At 36.0% G+C, this 17,373-nt stretch overlaps 1 protein-coding gene across 2 annotated transcripts in view; it reads left to right on the top strand.

The window, feature by feature from the left end:
* Nucleotides 1-17,373, top strand: part of CACNA2D3 (calcium voltage-gated channel auxiliary subunit alpha2delta 3) — a 397,930-nt gene that overhangs the window by 359,628 nt on the left and 20,929 nt on the right. The window contains exons 29-33 of one of the 2 annotated variants that reach the window (XR_010744448.1): nucleotides 1,319-1,381; nucleotides 3,931-4,001; nucleotides 9,456-9,501; nucleotides 10,964-11,039; nucleotides 14,433-14,485. Coding sequence is in view for 1 of the 2 variants with exons in the window: in XM_066326744.1 (XP_066182841.1) it covers nucleotides 1,319-1,381; nucleotides 3,931-4,001; nucleotides 10,964-11,039; nucleotides 14,433-14,485; nucleotides 16,038-16,093 (319 nt within the window). In the remaining variant the exon portion in view is untranslated. Of the gene's footprint in view, nucleotides 1-1,318; nucleotides 1,382-3,930; nucleotides 4,002-9,455; nucleotides 9,502-10,963; nucleotides 11,040-14,432; nucleotides 14,486-16,037; nucleotides 16,094-17,373 lie in introns of those variants that run through there. The other variant, XM_066326744.1, reaches the window with a different exon arrangement.

Here is a 17,373-nt window from a genome sequence, read left to right as displayed (position 1 = left end):
TAGCTTGGCTTCTCCTATTAGAATGAATATCCTGCATTTGTGTTATGTTAGTTGGTTAGTATGGAATTATGTTAGTTACGAATTTTTGCCTGATTTCAGCTTTGTTCTTTTTAAAAAACTGCACTTCAAGCTGGCATTTCTGCAAATTTCTCCTATTTGGCCCCACAGAACAGTACTAATATGTGTGCAGAATGAGAATCAGGCATGTCTAAGCATCTCAGAAAAAATCAGACTGCATCAGACATCTTGCACAGCTACTAATGCATGAGGCTGCTTTCCTCCCTAAAACAGCACAGAAATCTTGCTGGATGTGCAGAGTGCAGCAGAAAGCATATTTTGTCATATTTCTGTACAGCCCATTTGCAGTAGGAAGGGTTTTGAATTAAAAACAAAGCTAGGAGGATTCCTGTGTTGAAAGCCATTCTGCTTATTTTTCCTTTTATACAAATGTCATAGAAAATTCAATAAGCAAGGATAAAAATGTTGCTGATTTAGACCAACAATAGAAATACAATAAAGATTTAGCACTGAGATAGGTATTTGGCAATACCGAGAAGAAACTGAGTTATATCAAGGTTTCAGGGTTTGAGTTGAACCTTATGTTTAAACTCTGAAGTGCAGTAATTAAAACTTTGCCTGTAGCAAGTAATTCTGTGAGGTTAAAACGGTGCATGTGTGTGTGGAGGGAAGCCCTGATTTGGCTTTACCTTGTTTTATACAGTTCAGACGTCTGACCTACAAAAAGCTAACAGTCCTACCTCTAAATCCAGTTCCCAATTAAAAATACCATTTGAAAAGCTTTAGGAGACCTGTGGGGCCTCTTTTACAGAAGTTTCTGGTCCCATCCCCCAATGAACAAATTAAAAAATATTACCTGGTCCCCTGTTGGTTCTGCAGGCTGACACTGTGTTTTCATTAATACATCGTTAGGGTAATGACATTGTGCTGATGTTTTTCTCCAAATACAGGAGAAGCCATCAGGAACACCGAAGTTCTGTGCCTTTGCTAACTTGGTTATAAGGAAAACTTTTAAGAATTGATTGTAAAAACACAAAATTTTGGTTTTTATATTTGTTTGCAATTATCTTATATCCTCTCATTCTGTACACATCTTTGTTTTGTTTTGCATGTAAAAAAGCATAAAATTTAAATTGGAAAATATCCTATAACCAATACTATAATATTTTAAATTTAGGTAAAACCTTATAACAACCTGAAGATCTTACCCATTTACAATTGATCTAGAAGTAAGATATTTAATTAACTTATTGCTGCATCCTAAAATCAAAAATCAAGATTGTTTTTTATTATTTTTCAGACAATCAACTGTTACCTAATAGATAACAATGGATTTATTTTAGTGTCTGAAGACTATCAGCAGGTAAGTGTAAGATTTTTTTTGAGTCTTCTCATGTAACATATTAATCTAAAATTACTTTCTTAAAAATAGGCCATGATCTGAAAATGGTAAGGAATTAGTAACATAAAATAAAAAAAAATATCCCTTCTATAAAGAATGTAAGCTTTTTTCTCACAGGAGCTCAGTTTCTGTCTCCCATTGGGGCAGAGTCTATTCTGAAACTCATAAATGTTCTCTTTAAAGACCTTTCTTGCTGCAGAAGTGTCTGTCTTCTGTAAGAGGCTTTTACTCTAAGAAAAAAAAAATCCCTGTGCCATTTTTGTCACATGGAAAGGTTGGGAAGGGAGAGGGGAAGGACACAGAGCTTTTACATTCAAACTTAAGATAATGAGATTTTACAGAGCTGTTGGCTGAGGGGTTTGTTTTCTGAAGGGGATTACAGTCATTGAAGGATTAAAACTAAGCACTCAGCATCACAATGGAGAGAACAAAAAATATGACATCACAGAATCATAGAATGTTTTGCTCAGTCCTGCAAACCTTATGAAGAAACCATCACTATTCTCATCAACTTTCACCTGAAAACGACTGAATATTGCCCCAGTCATGCCAGAATTGTCTGAAGTTGATTTGTTTCCCTGTGTTGGGATTGTGAACAGGAATAACCACACTCCTACTTAGCCCTTAACTGAATTAAATTTATTAGGATGAGCATGAGCTAAGAAATACACTCATTATGGAATGACCTTGATACACTTAAAACATGTTTGTCTGTTTCCCCTTGTATTGTTGTTACCATTTACAGGCACATAGCTGTGCCTTGTGTCAGTGATTTGCCAGCTCATTGCTGACTATGGTGAATAATTGTTAGGAAGAGATGTTTCTTTTGGTAGTCACCTGATAAAAGCCATTATGTATTACTGTGCATAGTTTAGGCAACTGTTGCACCAGAAGTAGGCTGGAAATGTGTTCTGACCTGTTTTATTAGTTAAAAGAATCCAAGTCTAAGAGGGAGAGCAGAGAAATCTCTATGTGTCTGTAAATTGATAAGATTACATTAGGGTATGTCTATTTTATATATATGGCGTATATACAGGCTACTGTGGATAGAGAAGGGGTAGAGAAGTGAGATGATGCCTTATCAATTCCTGACCTATCTGGGGTTGCTTCAGCACTGTTTTTCTATCACCTTTCCAAACATGACCTGAGCTGCCCCCAGAATCAGGTCTGTGGGACCGAGTAATTCTTCTGAATTGCAACTAAATCCTGATGTATTAAAAAATAATGATAACCTGGCTGTGACTGCTCTGAGGGAGAGCTGGCATTTACAAAGGGAGCTTTTGAGGAGAGAACTGTCACTGAAATGTCTTCATAAGACTGGTGCACAACTTGACAAATCAAGTTTATTACTATCTAAGGTTATACGAGGCATTTATGGTTTGGAGTTTCTTGACATTGCCTGCCTCTCCAATCGTTAGGGTAATCTTTCTTCATCAGTCAGCCAGGGCTATTGAAGCTGGTATTTTTAGTCATGTTCCTTGTGTTTCTAGAAGACTTTTACATACCCATATGTTTTGGAAAATGTTCCAAGATTCCCCTGAGGAAAAAAGAAAAAAAGGCAATACTTGCCTTTTAGGTAGAGGAATGCCTTTTTTTAGCTAGGGCTGTAACTTTTCTGCCTGCAAACTCCCAGGTGCATACTTGAGGTCAGCTAAGTTCCTTGTAATGGAATTGGGGTTTAGTTCATACAAAACCTATGGAATCCGTGCAATTTGAGAGTGTAGTGCCCTTTCCCCCTCATAAATTGTGGGATTTCTCCCTTTAAACAATGAAGAGAAATATCCAATCCTCCTGGGAGCTGAGGCTCTAAAATAAAACAGGTCTTCCCAAGGTAGAAAAGTGCTGTACTTGCAAGATTTTCCACTGTCACATGAATGGCTGCAGATGACGGAGTCATTCCCATCCTACAGACCAAATTCATAACAGCAATGTTTGTTTTCTCAACAGAGATTTATTTTTATTAGTCCACAAGTACTGAATAGGGACAAAATGAGTAATTCATCAAGCTGAGTGGTTTTAAGTATGAAATGACTCTGAATGGAGTTAAAATTTATAGGATTGATGAAATGTACTGTTCCAGCTCCTTAAACAGGTCATACAGGAATTATAAACAATGTTTTTTAATGACTGTTTATGAAATCCTCTCACAACCTGTTTATATATTTTTTGAGCAAAATTTTAATCACAGGAGTTTGTGATCAGATTAGTGTGTTTTCTTGACAAGCTTTAGGTTTGGAAGGCTTTTATTTTTGATATTAGATGTTATATAACATACCTCAATATATTGTTTAAGCTCTCACATCTGCCCAGGGGTAATAATATAATCCCAACTATTTGCCGTGACTGGGAATTCCTCTTCAGTTTTTTATGTAGCAGCAGTCCTGAAAACCTGTCTATGTAACTGCCAAAGCATTCTTTTCAGATCCTAGAACGTGCCAGTTTAAATTGCATCCAGTGTTGTTTTGCATTTATCTGTGCTTTTGGTAATTCCTTCCATTTTCCCCTTACAGACTGGTTACTTTTTTGGGGAGGTTGAAGGGGCTGTGATGAACAAGTTACTAACAATGGGCTCTTTTAAGAGGTAAGAATTAACATTTTATCTCTTAAAAAGTTTTTTAACAAAAAATCTAAGTCATGTAAAAGAAAGCCAAGACTGGCAGTGTGGCTGGATTCTCATATAAACGTCTTTTCTGTACAACCTGGGTGTAATTTGATTCCATACACATCCAATATTGAGAGTATTGGAGTCAGCCTACAGTGAGTTTCTTATTAAAAGAAAGGTTTATTTGACTACAATGCTAAAACTGTGTCCCTTTCCTCTTCCTACTAGGCTCAGGTGGAAAAGCAATTGGGCCATATCCACTACTGAGCAGTTTGAAACAGCTCTAAAGCAAAACATTTATGCCACATTATCATTTAGACCTGTAAAAAGTTTGAGATTGCTCAAGCTAGACAGTGCGAAATGCCTTGCTATTGAAAGCAAAATGTGTTCTTGCAGTAATCCATCTCCATTCACATGAGAACTTACCTTTGAACGTGGTTGTGACTGTTGACCTGGTCTCACTGTCATGATGACATTAAAAACTAACAGTGATTTTATATGTTGTCCTTTGAAATAAATTATGCACTCTGAGGAATTAAGAATAAAATTTCCCTTTTACCTGTAACTCACCACTGGAGTCTTCATGGCTTTCACGTGGTCTACAAGCTGTTCACATGGTCTAAGAACTGTTCTGTGCCCCTTTGTCCTCTTGCAGCACAAGAAAATAGCTTTTTTACTTTTCCTTTTTATTTTCCTTTGCATTTCTAGTATGAATAAAAAGACGTATCACCAATGCCATCCATCACTGAGTTTAGTTATTACCTGTGAGGCTCTCTGAGCAGGTGGTTTGTGGGCTTGCTTGGGAAATCAGCTCCCTTAAAGGCAGAAGCTTTCTGTGCTGTCTCTGTGCATGGCAGCTGAGTAACACTCCCAGGAAATGGTTGACCTGAAGTGTGAGGATCTGGCAGTCATGGAATCATCCCCAATCCTGCTTTTCTGAGGGTGGCAACTTCATCACATTTAGCACTACATTTTTAACAAAAGCTATAGAAGGAAGTGAAGTAATACCTGTTTATAGACTGGATTTGGCAATGAAAGGATCTGTTAGTACAAGAGATAAAGCATTTTATTTAATGCAAAGGACAAAATACTGTTAAAACTAAGGAATTATGCTTTAACTTGTCCCAAATTGTTTTGTCCTGCCCAGCAAAGCATTTTAAACAGAACATCTGCTCACTGATTGATAGTGGTGGGTACCACCATGGAGGAAACAGGCATAGCTTGAGAATTCCATCTAAAATGCAGTGGGTGGATCTTTGGACTGGACCATTGGTTAGGATTTTGCTGGTCTTGGACTTCATTATTAGAGATAATGAAGCCATAAGGTCAGTGCAACTGAGCTGCATACTAAGGAAAATGTAAATGCAATGACCCAATTATTCAGCCATGATAAACTGACCATTGCAAATCAGTTAAAGGTGGGACAGAATCAAAGTGGAGTAATTGCAAGTGAGTAACTTTGCAACTTTTACATCAGACAGCAGCAGCAAAAAACCCCACAAACTGTCTTTAAGCTGTATTAGATGAGACTTTTAAATAAATTATTCCAACAATATGAAGAAGAAATCTTTGCTGGTTCTCATGAAAAATAATCAGATGCATTTACAATATTTTTAAGATTATTAATTTGTCTGGGTGAGGATTGTGTTTTGCTTTTCCAAAATGTGTTTATATGAAATAAGAAGAAAAGAAGAAGAATGCTTAGTGCAGTGGCAAGATCTGTCAGCAATACCATTTCCCTGAGAGCACAATGTGGGAATTGCATACATTATAATCTCATTGCTGCTCTTACTGTGGAGGCAAAGCAGAGAGTGAGCTCTGTTCATTGCATTTCATTCTGATAACATTCAGAGCCATCCTTCCCTGCAATTTGCTTCTTACATGGCATCTACAGTCCAGCAGGTGAATTTTATAACCCTACCCTGCTTGAGCTGGTCGTGCTCCCTTTTTGGTGAGTTTGGAAGGTTCTGTGCAGCCTGATGTGCCCTGCAGAAGAGTTTGCTGGCAGCTCCAGTAGCTGTGTGGGTGGGAGTCCCCTGTTCCTTCTGCGCCAGCGATCTGAGGGGCAGTGCCAGTGTGTGCTCCCACCTCATGGCTCCTGCCAGCTTCCAGGCTCTGCATCCACAAAAGGAATGAAATAACTCTTTGTTCTCCCAACTACCGCAAATTTGGAGTGATATAGAAGTGCTTTGTAGGATTGAAATGGAAGTGCTAAACAAAAGGGGGTTGTTTGCTGCTGACTATATTTCTTTTCAACCTGCAGCAGGATGAAATTCAATTTTTATATTCGCTGTTTATTTTTTAAAGTGAACTTAAATACCTCCTTCCCTCCTCAATTTCTTTAAACTCAATACTTCTTTTGAATAATGTGTGCATATGTATGTATGTATATTTTCTTAGTTTATGGGGTTTATAATTAGGGAGAAAAATTATATCAGTGCCTGCACAGCAACGTGACATGCTCTATGATTTCATTTAGCAAAATTATGTTTATCTTATACCTTAAGTATCGCACACAGTTAAATAATTTAAATATGATTTAAATGTATTATTAAATAAATTAGGATGGGCTTATGGAAAAGTATCTGCTTCACATAACTTAGAAAAGTTTCTTTATGGTTTTCTCAGCACTTTGTTTATATAAAAACAGTGAAAAAAATTCAACAGCTCAAACCATGAAAATCTGAAAAAACAACACTAACATGAGGAAAATTAAGGGCTATCAAAGTAATGAGATCCCTAAAGAAATAAACATAATAAATCTGTAAGAGAAAATGAAACAACTCTTGACTTCAAAACATTTTCGCCCTTTCAGTAGGAGGAAAAGTAAGCAATTCTATATGACAAATATGGAAGTAGCATCATTTCCTCTTACAGTTCTCTTTCCATAAGGCATCCTCTTACACAGAAGAGTCTATGCATTGGTGTTTGGTATTTAGTAATTTAGTAATTTTGGTATTTGCAATACTGGTATTTGATCAGGTTGTCAGGATGTATGACTGAAGTGGCACATCCCTGAAATGCAGCTTTCCCAGGAGCTAAGGCTCACTCTGTCATGTTTTTGTTGCTCTGAGAGCTTTTCTTGTTTCCCAGTTTTTCTCGTACTGCAGATTCTTCACCTGTACTCTCCACATGCACAGAGGCAGACTTCCATCCCTCTGTCTCAATTTGCTTCATAAGGAAAACCTAGCAAGCGTTTTGCCCCCAGGTTATGAATATAAAAGAAATTCAGAACTTTGTTGTGCTAGAAAGTAGTTTAGTAAATTCTTAAAGCCAAATCATGAGAACAGTAACTAGTTGCTTAACAACAGAACACAGTTTTCACTGAGGCAGCACAGCCTCCAAATAAAGGATATTTTTCTATTGTTCTATAGTATTTATTATTTAAGCATTTTATTAAGATATTATTAATTTTTTTTTGTACTAAATTGACACTTATACTTAAAATTTGGGTTTATTTTCATGTGGAGCTTTACAGTCATGGATTTATCTGCATATTAATTGGGCCAATCGTCCCTGTATGTTTTGGGGAAGATCAGAAGTAGACTGAAGGAACTTTACAAATTGCAGTTGTTGGACTTGACATAGGACAAATTGTCATTACCAACAAGGTTTACTTTTTATTTTGGCATTTACTAAATGTGCATCAAGTACCTACACACTGAAACTCCCACATTGCTGTGGGGTATATTTTTTCATATGATATGTAAAACTAGTGTCATTAATCTGAGTTTTAGGCATTGTTCAACTTTGTCTCTGTAAATATTACCTTTAATGCAGTGTATTCATACACAGAATCAGTTTATACACTTAAGGAAAAACAGAGATTTATTTGTTACATAAATGAGTTCTCATTCCATATTCTGTAAATACAGGTTGAGTTGTAGTTTTTATACATGTTATCCCTTGAGATGCTTGGCAGTTCAGGAATAGTTGAGCAATAAAAGCAAAGATATGTGATGACAAGTGTTTTTGTCAAAATGCTGTAATTTAGTTTTATTCTTTCCATTGATTTTGGTGAAAGGTATTAAACTGGAAACTCCTGGATGCTAATAATCTGTCAGTGAAGGTGTGAGAGCCAGAGCAGCAACAGTCTGGGGTTTCCTACAGTGTCCTGCTATCTCCCCACAGGAACCTCTTTAGACTTGGAAACTGGTTTGCTCTTCACACCATTCAGCACTGTCCTACTTTCCCCTCCTTGTGAGAATGCCAGACAGGCTGCACATCTTATGTTTGAATTATGAACATCTTTCCACCACAAGTGAGCTGTAGTCACCACTAATGTTTCCACAGACTACTGATTAAAGCATAGTGTCAATAATTAAAACTTCTGTATTATTGGCTTCCTTTGTTCAGCTCTTCAGAGCATTTTTTTCTTTTCCTATAGACTTGACATTTACTTCCATGGTAAAAAGCTTATTATTCCTATACTTTATTTGAAACGCATCAAATCTTGAACTGCTGACAAAATATTTGAAATTTTATGCATTGAAGACCTTTCAGCTGCTACAATTGTCTGTGGTGGTATTTTATACTACCAAGTAGAAATCCATGGGTGTGATGAAAACCTGGCTGAAAGCAATAGAGAGTACATCTGCCAATATATCCGGTGCTGCTGGTAGGTCTCGGAAGTTTAATTTTCTTGAACCAGATTTGTACTCAATTGTAAGAGCATTGCAAAGTAGGAGAGTGGAATTTACTGTAGCAGGAAATTGACAATAAAAGGGTTTTCACTGAGATGTGTTTGGCCCCTGAAGTTACATAAACTGACAATGCTAATGTATTAAATAGCTGATGCTGAACACAATTGCTCTATGGACTTCAGGCGTGGAAGTTGACTGTGTGGTGGTGTCAGAACGTCTCAGGAATGTCCTATGTCTTAAGAGCAGTGCTCCCTTGGGAGGTGCTGTGATAGAGAACATGGACTTGGGCACATAGATGGGCTTAAGAAGTTGTGTTCCCTGACTATGAGCAGTTGGACAGGATATGGTCGGCTGCAAACCGTTACTTAAAGCTGAAATACAGTCACTTCAGAAAGGGTGATCTGGAGGCCTTTCTTCTGCAATGCTGGCTAAGGCTAGATATTAAACAAAGAGTGGGACATTTTCATCCATATAAAATTTCTTGATACTCTGAAGAGAGCACATTAACATCTCTGAAGTGCCCTTTTCTATACCTTTATCTCTTGCTTCCATCACTGGGTGGTCCAAGTGCACACACACAACACCTTGCTTGGATCCTGAGAAATAAAATAGTCAAGCCAACCAAGGCTGGAAAGGCTGAGCTCTAGAAATTCCTTTTCCAGGGGCTGGATCTTGACCATGGTTAAAGGATGAAAAAGAAGGAAGAGAAAACCTAGGGGAATTGGTGTATTTCTGCATGCCACAGAGGCAGCACAGCTTACACCGTGTACTGCTCTGTTTGTCTTGGCAGATCTGGGTGCGCGGATCTGGCTGTGGGCGGGATTCTGCCAAGGATGGTCAGTGTTCGACTCACACCATGTTTAGGTCTCTAGTTATGCGTTTGTCTCCCATGTGCCTCTCTCTGCCAGTCCACAAAACAATGGCTTCCTAGGCATTTCTATTCTCAACATAAGAGAAAACAATAATGTAAGCAGTATGACCGTGTGCTAAATGTTCAGTTGAAGCTGTGATAATCAATATATTAGAGATTTTGTCTGTAAGCCAGAAAGAAAATATAGACATAATATTAGCCTTTAGTGATGATTGCTGTCACAAAATTAGATCAGAAAAAAAACCCAACAAACTCTCTACCACAATGGAATACAACATTTTATTGGTACAGGTTGCAAGGTTTCATGGCATGCAGTGCAGGATGCCTCATGGTGATGCTGAATGCATTTCATGACCTGGTTTTGGCAGCTTTTGTGACATCCTCTCTGTAGCTGAATTTGTGTGCTCTTCTTTCCTCTTCACTTAGAAGCAAGGCACACACTGCAGAACATTGAGGTCCCATCTCATACCTCTATTAACCATCTCTGTCCAGTTGTGTCCTCTTATCCTTCTGATACAAAAGTCAAATGGAAATGTTCAAATAACAATAGTGAGTTCTATATATTTATGCTTGTTGCAAATTATCACCTAAAGATTCTTTACATCTGCTACAGATTTTAAATGTTTTGTTTATGTGGATGGATAAAGTTAATTTATTGTTCTATGGACAGACAGATATAGAGAAATAATCCCAGTAATTTCATTTACTAGCTCTGAGTTCTGGATTTTACATTTAGATCTCTGAAGTGTTTCAATGATGAGTAAATTGCAAGCATAAGTAAATTTCTCTGTTTACTATGCATCTGAGGAGGCTTCTAGCATAAGTTACAGCAGCTACCTAGAATATTTTGCCTTTTTGAAAAGAAGCAATCCTGCTTCAAATCCTGCTTCAAATATCTGTACTGTGAATGCACTGAAATTCCACCTCTGTCTCCTTTAGAAGCAATGCCACATTACAAAGCCGTTGTGCACTGAGATGCTGGGACTGTAGAAGAGCTTTTACTGAAGTTCAAGTGTTCTGTTGTGAGAAGCCTCTCAAATGCATAGGCTCTTCCACTTTCTGGGGCTAAATGTGCTGATCTTAGTCCAGAACCAATTGTTTAAGCATTGTGTTGGATGTGTATTCTCCTCCTCCCGACATCGTTTATGCCATTATGTGTTACACTCCCTGTATATCTTTCCTGAGTCCTCCCAGTTATGCTTTTGCTTTGTTCTGTAGTCTGCTAAAAAATCCTTACAAAGTTTTCACAGCATTTCTTACACTCTTTCATGTAACCTGCATTTTAATGATCCCATTTCCTCTTTCCCTCCCTGCTGTTAGAATTTTTATTTTCCTGTCCACCTTGTGAGCAGAATGTTCCATACCATCATTTTTATTCCACTGTGTTTTCTTCTTTTAGTCAAGCAGTTTTCTGTTCTTCTCTGTAGAATTACCCTTTATGACTACCAGGCCATGTGTAGGACAAACAAAGAGAGTAGCGACAGTGCCCATAGCTTACTGGACGTAAGTACAGCACATCTTATGAGCATCTTTCCATGCAATCATCAAAGAAAATTGTTGCAAATATCTCATGGCCATTGTAAGACTGTTATTTGATTTGGAATGCTCACTGTTCTTGTGTTTATCCCAGATCATACAAAGGGTGGTTCAGTATAATCTCATGCAAAGTGTTCAGTTTTTTCCAGTTCAGTCCTTTTAATGCTGGGCCACCATTTCTGAGGTTCAGTCAGAACGTTTTTTGCACTGTATGAATCTGCCTTTTTAGGAATTTGTAAATTTGGCAATAGATCATATTTTGTCTGGGAGACTGGAATCACATATGGCTCTTCTCTATGCAAACATGTAATTCAAATTGAAAATTGAGATTTTATTCTATACAAAAGGAATGGTTCATTGACAAGCATATGAGTCAGTTATTTTAACAATTTCTTTTTCTTAGTATTTAAACATGTCTTTTAAAGTATAATTTTGATGCATTTAAACCCTTGTGTTGCAATTTGAGTACAAACCCTGTCCTTCTGCTTGGCTTGATTAGAGACAATCTGGATCTTGTCAAGGCAACACTTCCTTATTGCTAAATCCTATATCAGGGTAATAACCCCAAGGATGCTTTATAACTGTGCATCCATTTTACTGATTGCTAATAATCCATCAGAACTGATCAGGTGTTAGATAGAGGTTTTACATATTAAAAAGGAACTGTTTTCACAAATAGATGACAGTAATAGCATGAAAAAGATCTTATGTAAAGAGAACAGCAGCAAAACACTGGCAATTTTGCCAGTCTGAAAAAATTACCTGATACTGTTTCTAAATGCAGATCTAACTAGAAAAATATAGATCTAAGTAGAAAATAGAAAAAAATCACCTTTTAATAATGTTGTACTTTGGGGAATGTTTCCATTTACATATTTATTTAACTGTTTTTCATATGCCTGGACTTAAGGCATCTATCAGTTTGTTGTCTCCTGAAGTCTAAACCCAAAAAAAGACCATCTTCACATCATAAATACTAGATTGCAATGACACCTAAGCTATTAGGGAAATAGAACAGGATGCTGTGAAATAACATTTGCATGAAATATCTTAAAATATATTACTACTCTTAACAAAAACCTTCTATCCAAAGACTTGAGGGCTTCAGTCCAGTTTGCCTAAGCACTGGACTTGTAGAACTGAATTATTATCCTTTGAAAAGCGGGCTCTAATCCAAAAGATTTTTTTTTATTATTCCAAATTTTAGCCAGGATATCCAGGAAAAAATCCTGCATCTGTTATGGGATACACTGAGACATGTCAAGGATTTTTTTTATTTAAAGTTAGTCAAGCTCTTTAAAGCTTAAGTGAATTTTGGTGATCCTCAGTATGAAAGATGAAGAGAGTTTTAGGTTGTTATTTTCCTGTTGATTCAGTAACTTCTGTCAGCCATGACTATTGAGAAAGTATAAAGACAGGTAGGGCTGATTCCTCATGTTTCTTGTTTTATTGCCCAGCTTTTTACATACCAGGTTATTAGGCAATATCCAGTATAATTTTTGCCTAAGCAAAAGGTTTGCTTACAAATGTTTATCCTTCCTTTTGAGAATTACAGTTTTATAAATAAAGGAATAGAGACAGGGACAAGATGGAAACTCCCTAACAAGTTCCTATTCTGAACAGCATAGACATAGAGAAGAGGCATCAGAGATGATGAATTAGGGATGGACTCGATTTAGAGTTCACCTGGTCCATTTCTTTCTCAGAATAGTATTACTTCTTAACAGCTGTCCAGATACTTTGTTATTTAGCACTTCTTTTCTTTCAGTTGGTCCAAGATTCTCCATAGAACCACTCTTCTGGAAATGTAGCAGTGCCGTGGAGCCACAGTGCTAAATTATTTTGGCTCTCAATGCTGATTTAAATATGTAGAAAGAGTAAAACTCCTGCAGTTTTTGTTGCAGTTTTTGAAGGAACCATCTCCGAGTGAAAAAGGCTCTCGAGTAAAATCACATTTCATGAGAATGCATTTGTGTCAATGTAATGATGTGTTTTTTTCCACTGGAATTTCAAATCAAAATATTTTTTCATTTTCTCTAGACATTAATTAATTTTTCAGATACATTGGGGTTTTAAATTTGAATTAATTTCTAATATGAAAATAGTTACTAAAACAAATGGTATCTTTCACACTAAATAAGTATTCTTCATAAGTAATAACGAATACAGTGTTTTACACTAGATTTGGCATTATGAAAACAAAAGTATACTGCAAATTTAATTACTTGGGATGAAATTTCAGATTTTCTGATTTGGAATGAAAATAAATAAGATGTCACACAGGGCTGACATCTTCTTCTCCTTCATCTTCAGGAAAGTCTTGTAGTTCTTTATGTTTTTCCTATAAGACAGGGTTTCACAGGTGAAAATATTTCCTGTCTCAGACATTGTGCATTCTGCTGGATTGTGATCTCAGCTTTCCATGGCACTGACTGAGTTCTTTGGATCTGTGAGTCCTCTGCCCTGCACAGAAACTTTCTCTGTGGTCCCTGAAAATGTTAGACATCCTGTTACTGCTCTGCCAAACAGCACTGCTTCAGTGAGTGCTGATTTGGGGTGGTTAAGCATGATTTTAGATATCTGAGGAGTTCTGTCATTATGATTTCTATTTGTTAAAATACTCTGTTTGTATTTAAAAGAGTCTGCAGAATTTTATTCAACTAGGACATCCTAACAAAGATGAGGGAGACAAGGAACATTCCAAATTTCTGGAAGCTGGCTTTTCTGCCTGACTTTCATTCATGAAAGATTAATTCTATTAATAGTCTTTTCAAAAATGAAATATTCAGAATGTATTAGAAGTACTGTAAACAGAGGATTTTCAAAGGATTTACTGTATTTGTTATGATCCAGAAAAACAGAGGGAGGAGGGAAAAAACTTCTTAAAGTGCTTACACTGGACTGCCAAATGACACAGATAAACATTTAGGTAAATTCAGACTTCAGAAGCTTTTCTGAGCTTAATGAGGCTGAGGTAATGAATAGAAATTTGCATTATAGAGAGGCAAGCCTGTGAACTGCAGCCCAAGAAAAGCTCATATTATCTACACGAGCTGTTCCTCCAGCAATAGCCTGGGAAATAGGAACCCCTAGAGGTTAAAGATTTAAGAATCATTTGCAAAAACTTTCCTTTACCCACTGATAATCTGTGTATGTGACCAAATATGACAAAATAGAAAATTCATTACTATATATTTTAATAGTCAGTATAATAATATTATTTCTTGATCATAATAAAAGGAGGGGTTTATGCTCCACATGCATTTGAATATCCAAAGTTTTGCTTTTACATGAAGTATTCAGTTAATATATAAATGCTGCATGTTTTGCCTTTTTATTAAATGAGTTGCTTCTCTTCAGCCTTATAATGCCTTCTTTGCTGCAGTAAAGTGGATTATGACTGAACTTGTCTTGTAAGTAGATTTCATCAAGACTATAACAAAAATTTCTGTGAATTACTAAATTATTTTACTTTTGAATATTAATATTTGTACCTTTTGCATTTTACTTGCATTGTGCTGCTTTTCTTAAATTATTTTAAATATAGAAATATTTGTCAAATTTTTTTCCAATTTTGCACTTTTAAAGTCTGAGAAAGTTTTGCCTGTATAATTGCAGTTTCACTTTTATTGCATTCATGGTCTTCACTTATATCTGCATGTCTTTGTTTATCAGATCACAACAGACAACCCAAATTTCTGTTACTGTTAAATTTTTGATACATGACTGGCTGTTTGTGATCCTGCTTGGGTGGGCTGCTGCCAGAAGAGAAACTTGTTACCCTGGCTCACTGTATTGTTTGTCACTTCATAAAATTCTGTAAGATGGACCCATCACTGTCCCAGATAAGGAGTACTTGGATGTTGCTGAATTTTTCTATCTCCATTAATTCTTCTAAAATTCCCAGTTAATTCATAATATCATGATTTTTAAGAGAAGCTGCCTATGAAATACCAATATCATATGGAGAAGAGGAAGCCTTAGAATGTGTCATGTTATTAAGCTATATGATTTGTTATTCTTCTTATCTGAAAGCAGAGCTGCAGATATAAAATGTGAATTTTATCTTTACTGACATAGAATTGATGTTTTCTTGTAGTCATTTTGTTTAATTATAAATTATATGAGCTTTTTTCAAAGTCCAGAATAAGAGTTAAGGAGAATTAACTGAATGGCTGCTGCCAGAGGGCAGAGATTGATCTGAAATGCAACTTTCAAAGTGAATATAAGGGAAAGAAATTGTGTTAAAATGAGACTAATGTTACATATCACAGCTTTGAAAATGTTAAGAAACCCTCTGTGTTTATAAGGATTTTAGGTTCATGGGCATATGAGAAACCGAATGTTGGTTTCATTCTTTACTCTTACAACAACTGAGTGACGGACACTTTTCAGTCCATTCTTCCAAGTAAATCATGGTGCATTTTAGTGTTCTTAACAATATAGTTAGAGTTGATTAGACAGTGGTTAATTTTTTTCTGCTCTTAGAAATAAAATGGCTTTATTATTTCAGTTTGAAAATTAATTAAAGGAACTATTTAGTGTGTACTCCTGTATGGTAGTTAGGACAGTTACAGTCCCATGGCATTTTACCAGAGTCAAAATACCGACATGATGAAGAAATAATGTTCAACAGCAAAAATAGTTGTGGTGCCATGCTTTAAGAATTTTAATGGACACTTCAAATATAATCAATACTTTAAATTAAAAATGTGTAAATGTATTGGTGAGGTTGATTTCAGAATCAGTTTTCAGAAGTAAAACCTCAGTTTTCAGAAGTAAAAAAAAACCAGTAAAAATATGAGAATAGCAGCAGTTGCTAATCACAGAGTTATGCCAATAACTTGAATTTCAGTTCTGTGTTAGCTTTTATTTAAAGTAGGATTAATGTTATCAATCTACTGAGAGTTTAGTGTTTTGGAAACATTGTGTGGGGTAATGTGAAAACTCTAATAATTTCTCTAGGTTCCTTGTGGAATTTAATCTATGCAGTTGGTGGCACTCTGATCTAACAGCTAAAGGTAAGTGTGATTTTTTTCCTGCCATAATGGCAGAAATGTCTAGAGTAGATTGGACTTTGGAAATTCAGATGTGTGTGCAGTGTTTTAGATTAAGTAATAAACATCTGATAATAGTTTTCATCCCATTTCAGCATCCTTTTCTTTGTTAATGTTTCCTAAAACACAAGAGAGTTAAGATCTTCTATGAATAACCACTAAGTGCTTGTGTGCACTTTAGGAATGCAGTACACTACTATAACACAAAATTTAAAATAGTAGATAATGATTAAATATGTTCTTTTTAAACATTTCTCTTCCTTCCAAAACAATCTTTGTGAATAAAGCAATTACAGTGTTTTATTTATACATTTTTTTTTCCTATAGCTGCCAAAAAATGTAGTGAAGTTACTGTGCTGGAAAATGCCATTTCAAAAAAAGTGTACAGAAATTTGACCATTTCTATTATTTCATAAAAAAATCTCAAGATAGTAGATTATATGCTAAAAAAAGGTGATCTGTATTTTGTTTTATCATTTCATTCAAAAGAGACAATTAAATGTATTAAAATTCAATTTACTAAAAATATTTTTTAATGGAGAAGCTTAATTTGAAATAACGAAAAATTTTAATAGTTCCACTAAGAATGGGAAGTTTTCAGTGTAAGCTGTCTTTTTATAATTTAACAGACTTTTTATGGCATTTTCAGAAGTGTTGCTCAGGCCACTTTACAAGAGTAATGCTCTTCAAGTGACAATTTAATAGCCAAATTGTGCTCTGTGTTGCTGACTGGTATAAGGATTTAAACTGAATTCTTCAGCTTCATATTTGCATATTTCTTAGCAAAGCAGGGGATAAAATTGCTGCTTCAGGCTTCATTTAATATTTGTACTGCCTGGATACTAGGCTGTCTTTATGCCAAAATAATATCCTGTCTGCAGCTAAAGTATCAGTCAAGCCCCTAAATACCAAGACCAACAGTTCAGGGATTCCGTAAGCATGAAGAGAACCATCTCTGAGGCTGTGAAGTCAGGTTTGCTGTGCTAGACCCAGAAAATGGAAAACTGTTTCTTAAGGAATGCTGCCTGTCCTAGTCCTTGGTGTTTGCAGAGCAGCCAAAGCAACTAGTGTAGGAAATAAATAACTTTTTTTCAAGTGTACTGTACAAATATGCATTCATATATCCTGACATGAGACATCCAGTGGCATTTGCATTGTACACTAAAGAAAATATTTTTTGAACACAACATTCGTCTTAATCTCATGAAAATGAATGTCTGATTTGTATTTTGAGAGTGCACTCA

Source organism: Sylvia atricapilla, chromosome 11 (assembly GCF_009819655.1).
Source record: "Sylvia atricapilla isolate bSylAtr1 chromosome 11, bSylAtr1.pri, whole genome shotgun sequence".
Taxonomy (NCBI): domain Eukaryota; kingdom Metazoa; phylum Chordata; class Aves; order Passeriformes; family Sylviidae; genus Sylvia; species Sylvia atricapilla.
The sequence above is the reverse complement of the archived record's forward strand: the minus strand, read 5'-3'. Positions and strand labels throughout refer to the sequence as shown.